The sequence below is a fragment of the Jaculus jaculus genome, chromosome 1 (assembly GCF_020740685.1).
Source record: "Jaculus jaculus isolate mJacJac1 chromosome 1, mJacJac1.mat.Y.cur, whole genome shotgun sequence".
Lineage (NCBI taxonomy): Eukaryota > Metazoa > Chordata > Mammalia > Rodentia > Dipodidae > Jaculus > Jaculus jaculus.
Genome location: NC_059102.1, coordinates 20,033,825 through 20,051,968, shown reverse-complemented (window position 1 = coordinate 20,051,968; position 18,144 = coordinate 20,033,825). Strand labels below are relative to the sequence as shown.

The 18,144-nt window shown below is 40.9% G+C and overlaps 1 protein-coding gene and 1 non-coding gene across 2 annotated transcripts in view; one reads left to right on the top strand and one right to left on the bottom strand.

Annotated features, from left to right (window-relative positions):
* Positions 1-898: 898 nt before the first annotated feature.
* The window catches only part of Tdrd1 (tudor domain containing 1), a 47,096-nt gene continuing 29,850 nt past the window's right edge, over positions 899-18,144 (top strand). Inside the window, exons 1-6 of the mRNA XM_045133184.1 lie at positions 899-1,001; positions 8,705-9,035; positions 12,094-12,152; positions 13,364-13,508; positions 15,302-15,407; positions 16,553-16,616. Of these exons, the coding sequence (XP_044989119.1) occupies positions 930-1,001; positions 8,705-9,035; positions 12,094-12,152; positions 13,364-13,508; positions 15,302-15,407; positions 16,553-16,616 (777 nt within the window). The 5' untranslated portion in view covers positions 899-929. The remainder of the gene's footprint in view (positions 1,002-8,704; positions 9,036-12,093; positions 12,153-13,363; positions 13,509-15,301; positions 15,408-16,552; positions 16,617-18,144) is intronic.
* On the bottom strand, positions 12,534-12,663 carry LOC123457898. Its single transcript, XR_006635253.1, has one exon. It is a non-coding gene; the product is annotated as a small nucleolar RNA SNORA33 (small nucleolar RNA).

Genomic DNA, 18,144 nt, shown 5'->3' with positions numbered 1-18,144 from the left:
TAAGGACTCCGGTTCAATACCCCAGGACCCACGTGAGCCAGATGCACAAGGTGGCACACGCATCTGGAGTTCGTTTGCAGTTGCTGGAGGCCCATTCGCTCTTTCTATCTGCCTCTTTCTCTCAAATAAATAAATAAATAAAATTTTTAAAAAAATGTATATTTAAAAAAGAAAAAAGCAGGGTGTGGTGGCGTATTCCTTACACTTGGGATGCATTAGTAGGAAGATCGCTGTGAGTTCAAGGCCACTCTGGAACAACATAGTGCATTCCAGGTCAGCCTGGGCTCCGGTGAAACTACCTGGAAACACAAGAGAGAAAAAAAAAAAGAATCACGAATCTGGGATTTTCTTCAAGATGTTTCAGGAAGTGACAAGGACTAAAGCGTAGACAAGACTGACTATGAACTATATCATAACTGGATGGCTGGCAAACCAGGATACCCTTCTTTTGAATTTGTTAGCAAAGTTATAAAGCAGCAAAACAACCATCGGCAACGCCAAGAGGAATAATCTAGTACCTCAGTGGGGAGGGGAGAGCGCAGGAAGTGCCGTGTTTAGTTTTCACCAACAGAGGCAATGGGTTAATTCAGAAAACAGAACCTGCGGTGGGTAAAAGAGCTAGCTCCGAGCTAGCCAGAGCGCTTGAAATACGCCCTTGGAGCTCCCCTGAGCACCTTGCTGTAAGAAGCTAGAAAAGCTCTGTAAAGTTCCGGCGGGGGCACTTCCGGAGCCCGCGGAGCCCCAAGGCCTGACGGGAAGGGACGGGACGCACGCCGCAGGGCGCGTGGGCGTCAAGGCGCGCACGCGGGCACGCAGTGCGCATGCGCCGGGGGGCGGGGCTGGAGCCACGCCGCCAGCTGGACCTCGACGTCCAGGTGAGCGTGCGCCACCGCCCGGCGTCTGTATGATCTCGAGGGTGGCCGCAGGACATGGCAGACGCCAGCAGGGCCAGGCTTCAGAGACGGGTCGGGGTCAGCGGCCGCTTCGCCTCATTCCACCAGGTCAGGAGGCCCAGGCGGCCGTCCCCGGGTGGGGAGGAGAGCGAGGCCGCCCGAGGCCGGGGTGGTCCAGGGCGTTGGCCGCCGGAAGTTGGGTGCTGGACGTTGAGGTTGGGCGTTAAGTGAGGCGTTGAGCGGGTACGAGGCCTGGAAATGGACCGAGGATGGACAGGCCGAGGGCACCCCCTCCCCCAAGAGACCTGGGAGCCTTCGCGGGGAAGGTGCAGGTCTGGGGTGGGAGGTGTGCATGGGAACTTGCAAGGGGGTGGGAGCCCAGGAATTGGGGTGCGAGCAAGCAGGGTGTCTTGTATTGGGGTTGGAAATAGCACTTTCCTAAAGTCTTAAAACACCCCCAAGTTTAAAAAGCTCCCCTTTTCTGATAAACCTCGTCTGTGGGTTCAACTTGCAGCCCGTGTGCAGCTATCAATACTTATTAACGCTCTGCCTATCACCTCCGACCTCCTGTAGCCCAGGAAGGCGTGAGTCGGTGTGCTAGATGGACCCTCTTCCCAGTCTCACTTACCTAGTTTTAGAAGGAAAGAAATGGACTGTAATCCTCAAGAGTACCACTTCTTAGAATGTAGATTGTCCTGTGTGTGGTCGCACAGGTTTGTAATCTGAGCACGTGAGAGGTAAGGGCAAAAGGATGGCAAGTTCGAGGCCAGCATTTAAACTAGTTCCTTATACCAAGAAGAAACTGGAAGCAGGTATGAAAATAAAGTGCTCAGTAAAGCACTTGCCTAAGCATACTCTGGGCTGGATCCCCAGCGAAGAGGGTGGGGTGGGGGTGGGAAGGTGTGAGAGAAATAGCCACAGCCATTGATGACTAGGTGGTTTAAGTATAGTGCTTCATTTAATCCCCACGGTCAGCATTTGTGAGGAAGTTGTTACTGCTCTCCCCATGTTACAGTCATGGAATCCTAGAAAGAGGAAGCAACTTGAGCAAGATAGCAGAGCTAAATGAGGCCAGCCAGGCTTGGATCTGCTTTCAAAGCTCATGCTCTGCTGAACCATGGGGGCACAAACCTTTAATCCCAGCACTCAGGAGGCACAGGTAGGAGGATCGCCGTGAGTTTGAGGCCTGCCTGAGACTACATAGTAAATTCCAGGTCAGCCTGAACTAGACTGAGACCCTACCTGGAAATAAGTAAATTACAAAAAAACAAACCTAATTCCCCTGGGTAGAATGGTTCTTTCTCCTTGAGTGCACAGGGTTACTAGGAAGGCAAGGGCGAGAGAGTGGAGGAAACTGACTGCAGCTACGAATGGGCATGTGCATTTCTTATTACAAGAATTCACTTGTGAATTACCCCTCTAGGCTGTGGTCTTCTGGAAGAGAAAAGAGCTAGCACAGGCAGCCTTCAGGGTGTCCTGTGATGCTGTGACCAGCATGTGGGAAGAGGAAAAGGCAGTGTCTGCCTTTAGGGAGCTTCACCTCTCAAACTTGGAGTCAAAGAGCAAGTCAGACATGCAAAGCCAAGGGTGGCTGCCAATTCTAAATATTATAACACATAGCCACTTGCATTTCACTGCTCTTTTATTACACCATTGATTCTCAGTCCTAAGATGATACAAGAATTCTGTTTAAGAAATTTTAGGGCTCTTTGAATTTAAAAATTTCTCACTGTGAGTTTTTATGCATTGCCAGTAGCATATAAATTAGTGAGCAATATGTGGAGGTTTATTTATTGATTAAAAAGCATGAGGTGAGCCTATGAGGTAACATGACCCTAAAGCAGTACCTGTCAAATCTCTTTATCAGAAGTTTACAGGTTGGGAAGGAGAGTGATTCACCATAGGAACTGCCCATTCACGATTCAGATATGCCCAGTGGTTAACATGGGTTGAAGTGAATTAAGTATAAATACAGACCATTTCTTGGTGTGTATGTGCTTGTGGAATATGCACATGTGTATGTGGATGCATGCCAAAGGAGGATATTGGGTGTCTTCCTCTATCTTCCACCTGATTTTCCTGAGACACAACCTCATTAAACTGGAGCTCACTCTCTTTCAGTTAGACTGACTGACCAGCAAGCCCCAGTGATCCTCTTGTCTCTGTGTGCACTGCCATTGCTGGCTTTTTATGTGGGTGCTAGAAATTGAGCTCATGTCTTCATGGTTGCACAGCAAGCAGTTGCCCAGCCATCTCCCTAAACCCTAAATGCAAAGTTTTACAGGTGTTTCTTAATGTTAAATTTCATCCTTATAGCCTATTTGGTATCTTTACTGTGGTGGCTACATAGAAACCTATATGCATGTTAAATTTGTAGAACGGTAAATCAAAAGGAAAAATCAATGAGAACTGCTCATTGTATAAAACAATTAAATTCCCAAGGTTTAGGTGACAGAACTATATTTGGACTCACTGCAGTCCTATCTGTTCCAAATGCTAATACATGGAGGGACACTATATTGTTCCAAGTCATGGATGTGGGACTTCTGCTTACTGGCTGCCAAGCTGCATGTGAAATCTGAGAGTCTCCGATAAACTAAATCCTAGAATCATAAAAAACCTAGAAAGTGTTACATCTTGAGATGAAGGATCCAGTGGAAAGGGGAGGTCAGGGATGTTGGAGAAGTTCGTGGAGCTGTCATAGGAAGCAACAGGAGTAAGTTAATTGGGAAGAGGATGTTGTATTTTGTAAAAATACAGTCCACAAATAAAGTATGAAGCTGCTAGTTTCAGGCTGTTCTGAAAACAGTGTAATAGTACAGGTAAAGTAGTTCAGTCATGAGCGCCTTATGAACCTGCCATTATACATAGCATGATAGACTATAAGAAGTCAGGGGTTTATTTGGTTTTCAATAAACCATAGGCATGGTTCCTATATTAAGCAAGTTAAGATAACTTGGAGAGAAACCTGACTGTAGACATTCTTACTAAAGGATGGCGAGCGGCTGGCTGTGGGTTGTCTGACAGCTTTAACAGTGCGGGTGAGTTATAAAAGGATAACCCAGGAGCTGTGTGCAGTAGACTGACACAGTCCCACTAGGTATCCGTTGAGAATAATGACTATACCCTTGTTTAATGATTTAAAAAAATTACTATCAGACCTGTACTTGAGCTAGAATTAAGACCACATTTTTGGGAAAAGGTTTACGTTAAATCACATTTCAGTCTCAAAGATTTTTTTTTCCTATAAAAAGCAGTGCATCCTCATCAGCCCACCTACCTCAGAAATTGTTTAAAATGTAATGAATTTTATTCATTTTTAAAAATGAATGAAATATTTTTAAATTTGCAGTTGTATTAGCTATAATTTTTTTCTGACTTTCCATTTGAATTCTAACAAATACGCATTTCCATCCTAATTTGCTTTCCAGAAAGAGACTATTTCTTTTTACTCCCTTCAGTACTGAAATACCTTTAAGATTATACCCGTGCTAGGCAGAATAATACATAGTTATTTTAGTTTGAACTTTGGAAATATACATACATGTTTCCCCTTGTGTTCATCAAGTCATTGTCCTCCTTTCTGCATGCTGTTCATACAACTTTCATTCACTTGACCAGTAGGCTGAAAATAACAGAAGACCCATAGCTTTATTCATCTAATGGGACTGCAAGTCTGTATAGGTAGACCAAGTGGGCATGGTGGCTCAGGGACACTGCCAGAGACCCAGCTCTTTGAAGTTTGTACTCCAATGTTGGTTTACTGTGCTGTGATTGTTACTAAGATGCTAATCTATACTCAGATCCATGATGCAAAATGAACAGGTAAGGGATTCCCAGTTTTGCAAAGTTACCAAATTTGTAATTTTTCCTGGCCAGCTTATTTTATATACTAAAACGTTGCTTATCACCTTGTGTTTCCTGTTTGACAAGTTGGTGTTTGTGGCAGGTGTGTTCTTCATAAAGGACAGAATTTATCCTCTAGTCAGCTTTTCATTCAATATGTCTCAAAGTGTTGCTGTTACTTAGAAGACCGGATTACTTTAATTTTCTTCAGAGTTTCTCTTACTGGTATAAAATATCTGTTTTAGCCAGATGTGGTGGCACACAACTTTAATCCCAGCACATGAGTTCAAAACCACCCTGAGAATACAAAGTGAATTCCAGGTCAGCCTGGGCAAGTGTAAAACCCTACATTGAAAAACAAAAACAAACAAACAAAATCCAAAAACACTTGTCTTTGTCTCTATTTTCTACCTTGAGTCATATTTTCTCAGCATTAACATTCCATCTTTATGTTCAACCTTACTTAAGTTTGGTTTGTTTGTGTCTGTTCAGCATAACATCTTGTTGCATGTTTTTCATCCTGGGTTTGTTCTCTTCTGAAATTAATCTGTTGATACATTACCTGAGCTTTTTTTTTTGTCTTCTCGCTGTTTTGTCATGTGATGTTTTTTGTTTGCTATACTTGAAATTTTTTGTTTGAATAGTTTAATTTTAATCTCATGTGTTAACATTTCTATTGTTAGTAATTATTCAAACAGTTTTTTTCTCAATTTTTATTAACATTTTCCATGATTATAAAAAACATCCCATGGTAATACCCTCCCTCTCCCCCACTTTCCCCTTTGAAATTCCATTCTCCATCATATCTCCTCCCCATCTCAATCAGTGTCTCTTTATTTTGATGTCATGATCTTTTCCTCCTCTTATGATGGTCTTGTGTAGGTAGTGTCAGGCTCTGTGAGGTCGTGGATATTCAGGCCATTTTGTGTCTGGAGGAGCATGTGTAAGGAGTCCTACCCTTCCTTCGGCTCTTACATTCTTTCCGCCACCTCTTCCGCATTAGACCCTGAGCCTTGGAAGGTGTGATCGAGATGTTACTCAGTATTCCAGTCACTTCTTTCCAGCACTATGATACCTTCTGAGTCATCCCAAAGTCACTGCCATCTGAAAAGAGAAGATTCTCTACCCAAAGTGAGAGTAGCGTTAATATAAGGGTATAAATATTAAGAGAAGTGTTTACTGAGCAGTTTGATAAGCATAGTATATACACTTATCTAGACATCAGCAGATGTTACACCCCTAGGGCTCATGACTACCCCTGTTTTTAAGTTTTCAGTATCAGGGATGTATTCCCTCCCATGGAGCGGGCCTCCAGTCCAACTGGAGGGCAGTTGGTTTCCACCATGACAGACCTGTCACTATTGCACCTGTTGGCTCATTAGGCCTGGCTGGCCAATTATAAGGCTTTCAGTGTCCACTGTTGAGTATCTTCACTGGTAGTATCTCTCCTGTTGAACTACATGTAGAATGGCTTCTTTCAGCTTTCTGTCAGCTGGTCTACATGGAGGAGGTTATCCGCTCAGTTCCAGGATTTCTCAATGGCCTTGCAGCCCAAGAATGTGGAGTCTTCAGCAAGAGGGTCTTACCATCTATTCCTGGTGGGAAACCAAGGGCCTCAGCAATGGCCTGTAATGTTTTGGGGGCATCAGGGACCTCCCTGGCCAACAACTCACCGGAGGTATCCCGTCCCTGGCACTGAAAATTTTCTAACAATGATCTATGGCTCCTGAGTGTTCCATTGTCCGAAACCGGAGGATTCCATATGATTTATTTGCATCCTCTTAGATTTTGATAAGCTCTCCCTCCACCTTTCCTTTACTCAATCTTTTCCCCTGACCTCACTTTGGGCCTTTTCACCCCTGTTAATCTATTCTTCTACTTAACATATATATACACAATACCAATCTATTAAGTAGCCTCTTCCCTTCCCTTTATATCTCCTTTCTAACTTAACTGGTCTGTGCTTGTCTACACTTTGTGTTCTAATCCCCACCCCACCACACACACACCACTTTCACCTGGAGGGTAATTTTACTTTGGTAATTTTTTTTTTTCGAGGTAGTGTCTCGCTCTAGCCCAATTCACTATGGAGTCTCAGGTGGCCTCGAACTCACGGCAGTCCTCCTACCTCTGCCTCCCAAGTGCTGGAATTAAAGGTGTGTACACCACACCCAGCTCTCCTTTGTTAATTTTGACCTACTGCTCTTAGCCTTTTGAGTGTTGTGGTTCGCAACCTGTCCCTCCATTTTGATTAGACTCGTTTACATAGTGTTCTTTCTCTGAAAGTTACAGGCTCTCCCTCCATCATTGTCCACCTGGAATCCTTCCTAGGGGTCCTCAGGATGGGACCCACTGAGTGACCCACCTTTGAGTATTACTGTGTTTCTTTTAAAAAAAATTTACCACTTCTTAAAAATATTTATTTGGGCTGGAGAGATGGCTTAACGGTTAAGGCACTTGCCTGCAAAGCCTAAGGACTTGGGTTCAATTCCCCAGGACCCATATAAGCCAGATGCACGAGTGGTGCATATGTCTGAAGTTGATTTGCAGTGGCTGGAGGCCCTGGCGTGCCCATTCTCATTCCCCCTTCCTCTTTCCCTTCTCTCTCAAATAAATAAGAAATAAAACATCTTTTCTAGAAAAATTATTTGCAAGCAGAGAGATAGGAGAGACTCAGAGAGAAAGAAGGGCACTCTAGGGTCTCCAGCAGCAACAATGAACTCCAGATGCATGTGCCACTTTGTGCATCTGGCTTTATGTAGACACTGGGGAAATTGAATTTCGGTTGTTAGGCTTTGCAGGCAGACACCTTAGCCACTGTGTTCTCTCTCCAGCCCAGAATACCATTTGAATGCATTTTCTGTATTGTATGAGGCAAGATCAAATGTAAAATAAGAAAATAGATGGATAGTTTAGGACAAGAAAAGGGAAGATTTTTCTGCTATTTATATTTAAATAGCATTCAGATTTTACTTACTACTTTCCGTTCTCTATGGCTTTTTTTTTCCCTATGAGATTTTTGGAAGAAGAGGTAGCTTTTGCCTGCAGTTTATAGGCTAACTTCTGGTGACTACTGCAAAAAGAAGTTGTTGGTCCACCTCAGGCCTTGCACTGGATAGAACATTGAGCATTGCTCAGAGCAGTAGTAAAATCACAAGCTGTAACTTGTAGATCAAAGGTGTCTCTGAGGACCTTTATAACAGATTAAACATGGAAAGCCTGCAGTTGCGGTAAGTTGAATAACTTATTTCCAGAGAAAGGTGTACACGGTTAAGTGATTGGAAGAGGTAGATAACAGTTAAAATTTATGAAGTTCAGCTGGAGACAAAAGGACTAAGGATTATCTGAGACCAGTTAAAGATGACTAGGATAATTAGACAGGTGGGAGAGCCAAGGACTTCTGGGTAATTAGTGGTTCATCTATTAGAAGAGTTGGGATCCTTAAGGGAGAAGAAGGTAGGAAAGGTAGGTGTTACTGAATTAGGCAGTAGACTCGTATTTTGCCGAGGAGTAGGCTGTGGATTGGAAATGTTTATCTTAAAACATGAAAGGCTGTTTATATTCAGGTGATTCAAAAAGTTTTAAACATAAGGAATGGTGTGGAACTGAGCTGGCTCTTTCATGACCTTGATTTGGTCTCGTAGTGAGTTCTGCCAAGCCTGGCATTCATACCTACACACAGAGAAATGTTGTATGTCTTGTAGGCTATGTTTTGATATCAAGGTGTTTGGAATTGTTTACAGAAATTATCTGTTACATAAATATTTCATGGCTGTAGATGTGTCTCAGATTAAGATGCTTGCCTCCAGAACCTAACGACGTGGGTTCCAATTCCCTGGTGCCCATGTAAGCCAAAGTGATGCATACATCTGGAGTGCATTTGCAGTCAAATATTTCAAAGAAGTCAGCTGGCTTGTGTTACTTTTATAATTAAGTTTGCCTCTTAAATATATTTCTTTCCTCAGACTTCAGTAAATGTTAAGTTACCACCTAATGTGATGTCAAAAAATAATTTGGAAGCCTCTCCTTGTAAAATGACAGAGCCGTTTAATATTGAAGAAAATGAAAGCAAGCTTCCACCACATGATTCTCTAAGAAGTCTTGGAAGACACAACCATCCTAATTTTCGGCTGAAAAGCCCAGAGAATGGAAATAAAAAGAACAATTTTTTGCTTTGTGAGCAAGTCAAACAGTACTTAAATAGTCGGGAAGACAGCTCAGGAGTATCTTCAAGCTCTGCTGGTATCAGTGAAGACATAGCTGGATCCAAAGGAGACAGGGAGACATTGGCAACAGGTGAGTGAAAATCACACTCTTCCTGCCTGATTCTGATGGGCTCTCACTTAAGGACCCTACCAGAGTGTTTTCATTTCATTATTGGTTTAGAAGGAAAACCCAATACCTAGTAGTGTCTCTGCCTGGTCACAGAAAGGGTTCCTAAGTTAGAGACAGTGACCATGGATGAGCTTTTGCTTCCCTCCGTCAGAGAACTGTACTAGCAGTATAGAAAGGAAGCACATTGGCTTTTTAAAATTGTATTCTCAAGTTGGCTATATTTAAAAACTACCATGCACATAATCACTGACAAAGATATATTTTAAAATATGAACTAGTTTCATGTGATTTGCTTTTAAGCATTCCTTTTGCCCTAATTCTGAAAAACCCTGCTTGTGAAGGAGGCCCTGGTGGAATGCCTCTTGGAATGTCTGTGAGAAGTGATCTTTTAACATTGTGTCAATCTAATTCTGAATATAACCCTTGAACCTCTGAGATTCCTCAGAAGGTCCCATGCCAAAGATAGGCAGACTGCATTAGCCTACCATTCCAGCTTTAGACTGTGGCCCTAACCTGGGCTGGTGGTCATTGCATTTTCCATTCGTGTGCACTGACAATTAAAAATCGGAAATGCTACTTATTAAAAAAATAGCCTTTTTGGAGCAGTAAAAATTACTGTATTAAACCTTAACTCTTACATTTTGTGTAATGAAATAAGGATGGCTCCTAACTTGGGTTGAAGTTTGAACAGCATATGTAATGGGGACTTGAAAAGGAACGTAGTTCTTAGACAAACCTTTCTTTCTATCATCTACCTGCCTGTGTGTGTGTGTGTGTGTGTGTGTGTGTGTGTGTGCGCGCGCGCGCACATGTATGTGTGTGTGTACATATATATATATGTATATATATATATGTACACACACACATACATACACACATATATATACCCACACACATATATATGTACACACACATATATATACACACATACATACACACATACACACATATATATATGCATGTGTGCACACATACACACACATACATATATGACAGCGCTTTATTATCATTATAAGTGTTAGTTTATTTATTTTTTGGGGTTTTTTTGAGGTAGGGTCTCTCTGTAGCCCAGGCTGACCTGGAATTTACTTTGTAGTCACAGGGTGACCTTGAACTGATAATCCTCCTGCCTCTGCCTTCCAAGTGCTGGAATTAAAGGCAAGATTTATTTAATTTAGTTTTTTAAAAGGTTATACTGGCCTGGGATTTACCAGCCAGGACCCATGGGTGTAGGATTTAAGCTTTCTCTACCTTCTACTGAGCACTTTTGTTGGACGATCCTTTCTTTGTGAAAGGAATGATTCACTTTCTTTAGACCTAAATAACAGAGTAAGTTTGTGACTTCAAGAAAACATTTGAAAATATTTTGCTGCTGGTGATAAAATTCAAACTTTCAGGCTGGAGAGATGGCTTAGTGGTTAAGGCACTTGCCTGGGAAACCTAAGGACCCAAGTTTGATTTCTCAGTGCCCATGTAAGCCAGATGCACGAGGAGGCACATGTGTCTGGAGTTCATTTGCAATGGCTAAAGGCCTTGGTGTGACCATTTACACATATACCCTCAACCTCCCTCCCTCTCTCCCTCCTCTTTCTCAAATATATAAAATATGTAAAAACTAAAAATTTCAAACTTTCAAGCAAATTAGAATTTCTGGAACTTGTGTCTGCTACCCTGAGCTTAAGGGCTTTCCAAACACTTAAAAGGTAAGATACATGGTGACATTAACACACTAGTTTTGATTCTGAATAATAACACAGACTCAGTACACTAGTGTTTTCACAGTGTGGCATAAAACTTGTAGATTAGCCGGCCATGGTGGCGCATGCCTTTAATCCCAGCACTCACGAGGCAGAGGTAAGAGGATCACCATGAGTTCAAGGCCACCCTGAGACTACATAGTAAATTGCAGGTCAGCTAGAGTGAGACCCTACCTCGAAGAAAAAAAATCAAAAAAAAAAAAAACCCCAAAAACTGGATTCTAACATTACAGTGAGAAAGCTCACTGATGAGGTTTGGAGTGCACCTTTTCACTAACCCCTGACGTTTTGATATAAGGGTAAAAGGAAAGTATGTAATTGATCTGAGAAGGCCATTAAAGACTCTTCCTTTCTGCACCCATCCCTGTGTGAGCAGATTTCCTTAACTAGCGATACTTCAACAAAAGCAAAAGTATAACAGTGTGACGGCAAAGGCAAGCGTGAGTCCACCACCTTCAGTTATATCATGCATTAAAGAGAAGGGCAAAATTGTAAAATTCTTCTCATTAGTTTTTCATGTTGAAAAGCTACTGATTTTTAAGCAGATTATACCAACATGTAAGGCATTTGTTTTTAAATGAAAAGTATTTTAAAATTTGTTGATATTATTTAATTGATAGAAAAACTAAGCAAAATCTTTTGAAGGTGTCCTTGGTAATTTTTGAGTGTAAAGGGTTCTGAGTTCAAAAAGTTTGAGAATTGCCACTTTACAGAATAGAGAAAGGCTCACATGAGAGGAGCAATAGAGAGAAACGTAAGTCATGATGGCACATGCCTATACTTCTAGTATTTGGGAGACTGAGGCAGGAAGATTGCAAGTTTGTGGACGGCCTAGGTTATATACATCCTATCTCAAAACTCCTTTTTTCAGGGATGTGGAGATGGTTCAGTGGCTAAAGACACTTGCTTGTAAAGCCTGCTAGCCCAGGTTTGACTCTGGTCCCCACATAAAGCCAGATGGACAAAGTGGTACATGCATTTGGAGGAGTTTCTTTGCAGCAGCAAGAAATCCTGACCCCCCCCCACACACACACCTCTCCCCCTTCTCCTTTCTCCCTCTCTCCTCAGTTTGCACATGATTTTAATTTTTTCCCACAAATCCTTTTTTTCCCAAGGAAAAATAATTTGCTCATTTATGATGGGTTATGAGGTCCTTATGGAATAGACCCATTATTTGGATATTACCTAATTTTGCTATATTACACTTCAGGAGTAAAAAGTAGTATTTGGCCTTCATGGAAATGCTATTTTTTGTCCCCTAGGCAACTCAATGTCACCTTTACATCTTGGAAATAATTCACCCACCAAAGAAGTAAAAACTGTGAGTTTGTTTTCTATATTTTTAGGCAAAAATTTCTAGCATTTTTGTATTGTTTTAATAAAGAAATATTCACTTTATTAGTGTCATTCAAGGTTTAATTTCCTTTTCTAGTTTTATTATGCTTTTAGAACAAGTTACATAAAAAATTTTAATGAAGGGCTGGAGAGATGGCTTAGTGGTTAAGACATTTGCCTGTGAAGCGCAAGGACCCAGGTTCGATTCTCCAGGTCCCATATAAGCCAGATGCACATGGTGGCACATGTGTCTGGAGTTCTTTTGTGGTGACTAGAGGTCCTGGTGCACCTATTCTCTCCCCCTCCTTTTCTTTCCCTCCTCTTTGCCCTTTCCTTATGATCTTATGAAAACATTTCAGTATCAAAATACTGTAGCCATTTTCAGGGACCTTAATGACTTCAGTTGTCCCTAAGGCTAGCATATGGCATCACTATTGCTAGATTTCTCTTAAGTGTCTGCAGAAATACGTTCAGATGAGCAATTAAGTGGATGGTGGTTCAAGTCCTTGAGATGCTTTGGAGTGCTTGTCTTTTGTCCTATTTTGTTTCATCCTGTGTCTCTCTCTACTCTCCTTATAAGAAAAGTTTCCATTTTCATGAAATCTGGTTAACCAAAAAGTTCTTCTGTACGGACTCTTTCCTGTTGCACATCTCAAAAATGCATGTTTCAAAAAAACATGGTTTTACAGTTTTAATTAATTTTGAGTTGATTTTGCTTAAATTTAGATTGAGGTTCATTTTGTCTGCTGATGGTTAGTTGCTGTGCTGCCTTTCTTGGTACTGTTAATTCCACCCTGTTTTGCATTTTCAAAATTATTTCAGCTATTCCAGTTCCTTTGTCTTCAGGTGTACCCTCGAACCCTTCACCCATATCCACATGAGGGTGCTACCTGGACTATAAGTCACTGTAGAGTCGCTGACTTCTTGACTTCACACGCACTCTAGATCCCCTCACCCATGTCCACAAGAGTGTTTCTATTGTAAGTCATAGCATCATCTTACCTACTTGAATATAGAGTAGCACTTTCTCACCTCCCTTCCGGAGTCATGCTTATTTTATGTATAAGTTGAGAGCGCCGGTTGTATATAATGGGAAGAATATGTATCTCCTGCTCTGCTTTGTCAATAGGAGAATCCCCAGATGTAGAATTGAGAAGTTTTATAAGTTCTAATAGTGCTGTTCTCTGTTCTTCATAGAAGCCCAGCAGTAATGTATCTCCTACAAAGTCAAAGAAATCAAACAGGTTGATTGAGAATGCCTTGTCCATAAATAGTCCAACACTCTTCAACTCTTTAGGACCACCGCTGCGTCCAACAACCTGCCATCGTTGTGGCCTGTTTGGTGAGTACATTGCTCTTTAATGTCCACAGGATGATTGTTAATGTACATTTGGGAAATATTTCAGTACAGAGGGTTTTAAACATATGAAGTGGGCTGGAGAGATGGCTTAGTGGTTAAGGCACTTGCCTGCAAAGCCTAAGAACCCATGTTTGACTCTCCAGATCCCACATAAGCCAGATGCACAAGGTGACACATGTGCAAGGTTGGCCACGCACACAAGGTTTCACCCGTGTCTGGAGTTCAGTTACAGTGGCTGCAGGACTTGGCATGCCAATTCTCTCTGATTAAAAAAAAAAAAAGGCCAGTCTGTTGGGCTTGCCTCAAAAAAAAAAAAAAGTCTAAATAGTGTCTGCTTATTTTATATACCCATTATTTGTCTTCAGTAACTATCAGCAGCCTACATTGGTCTTCACACCTTCCTATTTTTCCTGCCTCCTCACTCGCCTATTATTTTATGATTTTTAAAATAAAGATATCTGCTCTAAAAACCACAAACTGACACCCTTTGTAAAGATAAAAAATGTTTTCATATCCAAAGAAATTTGTTTGTTTTATTTGCCTGTCAGAATTTCACATAAATGGAGCCATACAGTTTAGGCCTGTTTGCTTAAATTTCATTAGATTTTATTTCTTGGAATAATAATTTTCAGATTAATCTATGTCTTCACATGTGTCATTATTTTTGCCTATTGGCAAGTAGTCCATTGTATGATTTTATCATAATGGTTTAAAATTTATCTTAACTTGACAGACAAAATTACATGTACTTACCATATACAGTGTGATGTTTTAATACAGTCTGTCTGATTTTTTGCTGACAGATAATTTGATTGTGTCTAGCCTTTGGAACTTAGTGCCTTTTTTCCCATGTCTGTGTGTGGACTTACCTTTTCATTTAGCTTGGGTGTGGACCTGGGAGGAGAATTTTTGAGTCAAAGGGTGGCTATTTGCTTAACTTTCTAAGAAACCATCAAACTGTTCCCAAGTTCTCCTATGCATTCCCACATTCCCACCAGTTGTAAGTTGTGCTTATTATAGCATGATTCTGGTGAGTCTTTGATAATTACTCTTCTTGTATTCTTTCAATTTGTAGTTCCCTCATGGTAATCATCTTGACCAATTTCTCTCTGAGCTTGCTGGCTGTTTAGATATTTATCTTTATTTCAGTATCTTTTCAGGTTGAAGCATGCAAAAACAACTTTTTTTGTCTTTAAGATTATCTATTTCATTCCACCTGGATACTGATGATGACATTTTTTAATGTTTATTTCAGAAGCATGTTAGTTTTCCTCTTTGCCTTTTTTTTTTTTTTTTTTTTTTGCGAGGTAGGGTCTCTAGCCCAGGCTGACCTGGAATTCACTATGGAGTCTTAGGGTGCCCTCGAACTTACTGCAATCCTCTCACCTCTGCCTCCCGAGTGCTGGGATTAAAGGTGTGTGCCACCACGGCAGGCTACCTCTTTGGTTTTTAATGACATGTGAGAAGCTATTTCAGTTTGCTTGTATAAGTAATTTTACTACAACCAGTGGTCTCTTTGCTTTCCTTTTGCTGTAGTACATGCAGCAGGCTCTGTACTAGGAAAGTCAGTTATGTCTCCTGTCTGACCTTGGTCCATGTTCATGCTTGCACTCTTGCTGCATTATGTGAGAGCTTTGAAAGTTTAACTATTTCCTAATCATAAATAACACAGTGGTCTGCAGATAGTCCATCTGCAGTGAAAAACAGTGCAGTTTGGTTGGCTTCATCTCTAAACTGTCGTAATGAGCATTGTTGAAATGGGCTGTGCTTTACAGGATCACTGAGGTGTTCCCAGTGCAAGCAGACATACTACTGCTCTACCGTCTGCCAAAGGAGAGACTGGTCTGCCCATAGCATTGTCTGCAGGCCTGTCCAGCAAAGGTAAGTGTGGGGCTGTTTTTATTTATTAGGGAATACTGAAAAGGTAAGTTTTTTAAAAAAGTATTTAATCAGTTAAGCATGTCAGAACAATGTAAAAGTTGTCCTGTTCTGCCTATTTATGAAAGCGCAGCAAAGTATACACATCTAAGAATAGCCACGCACACTTAGTATTTATCAGTATAATTTCACTGCATAGTATATGATAAAGATTTAGGTCCTTGGGCTGGAGAGATACCTTAGTGGTTTAAGTGCCTGCCTGCAGAGCCTAAGGTCCCAGGTTTAATTCCCCAGTACCCACGTAAGTCAGATACAAAAGGTGGTACATGTGTCTGTAGTTATTTGCAGTGGCGGAAGCCCTGGTGCACCCATTCTTTCTCCTTCTCTCTTTTCTTCTCCCCCAATCTCTCTGCCTCTCAAATAAATAGAGTATTAAAAAAATAATTAGGTACTAAGTGAATTTTAAATGGCTAGAGTTTTAGAATGCCTAATCACATAGGCATTCTTAAATATTAGTAAGTTGTTCCCTTCACAATACCTGTTGAGTTGTGCTTTTAAAATACACCACTCTTAGGCTGGAGAGATGGCTTAGTGGTTAAGGCACTTGCCTGCAAATCTGGAGGACCCGGGTTCAGTTCCCCAGGATCTATGTAAGACAGATGCATAAGGTGGCACATGTGTCTGGAGTTTGTTTTCAGTGGCTGGAGGCCCTGGCATGCCCATTCTCTATCTGCCTTTTTCTCTTGTTCACTCTCAAGTAAATAAAAATAAACAAACATACCACTCTTTAGTTTCATGGCATTTGCAAGTTTATAAAAGCAATTTCTCAAATAACCTTCTTTGATCTTCACAATTTTGTAGTTAATGTAAGGATTGTTTTCATACTACAGGCTAGAAAACTGAGGCCTGGCAATTGTTGAGTCCCCTCTCATTGAGTGGCTTTTGGAGAAACCCCCAGGGTACACCCAGAGTGGACCACTGCACAGGTGGCTCCAGGACATTTTGCTTGGCACTGTTGTCATTTTCTGGAAGAATCTGCTTTGCCTATTTGGTTTTGTTCATTGAGAATTTGATGTAATTGTGATTTAAGGACCCCACTCTTAGTTTTCTTTATAGTATAACTGTTGTAATTTTTTGACATATTTCAGTTTGAATAAACTTGAAGATAATAAATCATCTTTTGAAACAAAGAACATTGAAATGAAAAATGAGGTATGGTACTTCTTATTTTTAGACCAAAGTTCAAGTGACCCTTATTTACTGAATTATGACTTAGGCTAACTAAAATTTGGATTTATTTCTTCACTTCACCAGTGCTTACTTAAAAAAAAATTCCCACTAAGTATACATATAGTAATGATTGTATTTGAGGGCTGCTCATAGGCCTTTAAGAATTGTTCATTTCCAGTCTTTTTTCAAAAAGTTCTTGAGGTGGCTTTCATTGGAACTCCTTGAATTGCCCTTCTATAAATAGCCCTATCAGCACAAGTTCTCCAGCTGTGGATGCTGTTCTCTAAGCTTTCTAAGGAGCATTTTTTTTCTCTGCTTGTAGCCCTCCAATTTGATAACTTTATGGGTCAGATATTTCACAAGTCTCTTGTATATGACTCAGAATTTTTAGCTTTCTGTAGCTATGCTTACCATCTACTTAAAAAAATCTTTCCCCGATATTCATTCTTACAGTGACATTAACAATTGTGTATTTGAAATTTTTTAAGAGAGAGTGAGACAAAGAGAGGAGAGAATTGGTACATAAGGGCCTCACCCACTGAATCGAACTCCAGACACTTGCACCACCTAATGGGCAAGTGCAACCTTCCACTTGCCTCACCTTTGTGCTTCTGGATAACATAGGATCTGGAGAGTAGAACTTGGGACCTTAAGCTTCACAGGCAAGCGCCTTAACCGCTAAGCCATTTCTCCAGCCCTGTATTTGAATTTTTAAATATTGCCAGGTGTGATAGCTTGTACCTGTCATCCCAGCACTGGGGAGGCTGCGGTAGAAACATGGCTTTGAGCTTTAGGCCTGAGCTGCCAAATGAGACCTGAAATTGCAGTCAGGTTCACACTCCTGGTAGAAATCACCCAACCAAGGACAGCTTGTGGTAAAATAAAATAAAATAAAATAAAATAAAATAAAATAAAATAAAATAAAATAAAATAAAATAATAAAATAAAATAATAAAATAAAATAAAATAAAATAAAATAAAAAAATAATAAAATAATAAAATAAAATAAAATAAAATAAAATAAAAAAGAGAGAGAGATTTATTTTGGCTTACAGGCTCGAGGGGGAAGCTCCATGATGGCAGGGAAAACTATGGCATGAGCAGAGGATGGACATCACCACTTGACCAACATAAGGTGGACAGCAGGAACAGGAGAGTGTGCCAAACACTGGCAAGGGAAAACTGGTTATAACATCCATAAGCCTGCCCCCAACAATACACTGCCTCCATGAGGCGTTAATTCCCAAATTTCTATCAGCTGTGAACCTGGCATTATGGGGGATACCTGAATCAAACCTCCACATTCCATCCCTGGCCCTCATAAACTGATAACCATACATGATATAAAATACAATGCATTCCATACGACTTTAAGAGTCCCTATAGTTTTTATCAATCCCAGTGATGTTCAAACATTCCCCATAATCCAAGATCTTCTAACTGAGCCATAACACCAAAAAATAACCTTGAAAAATCCATAATGGCACAGAATAAACACTCGCACTGCAAA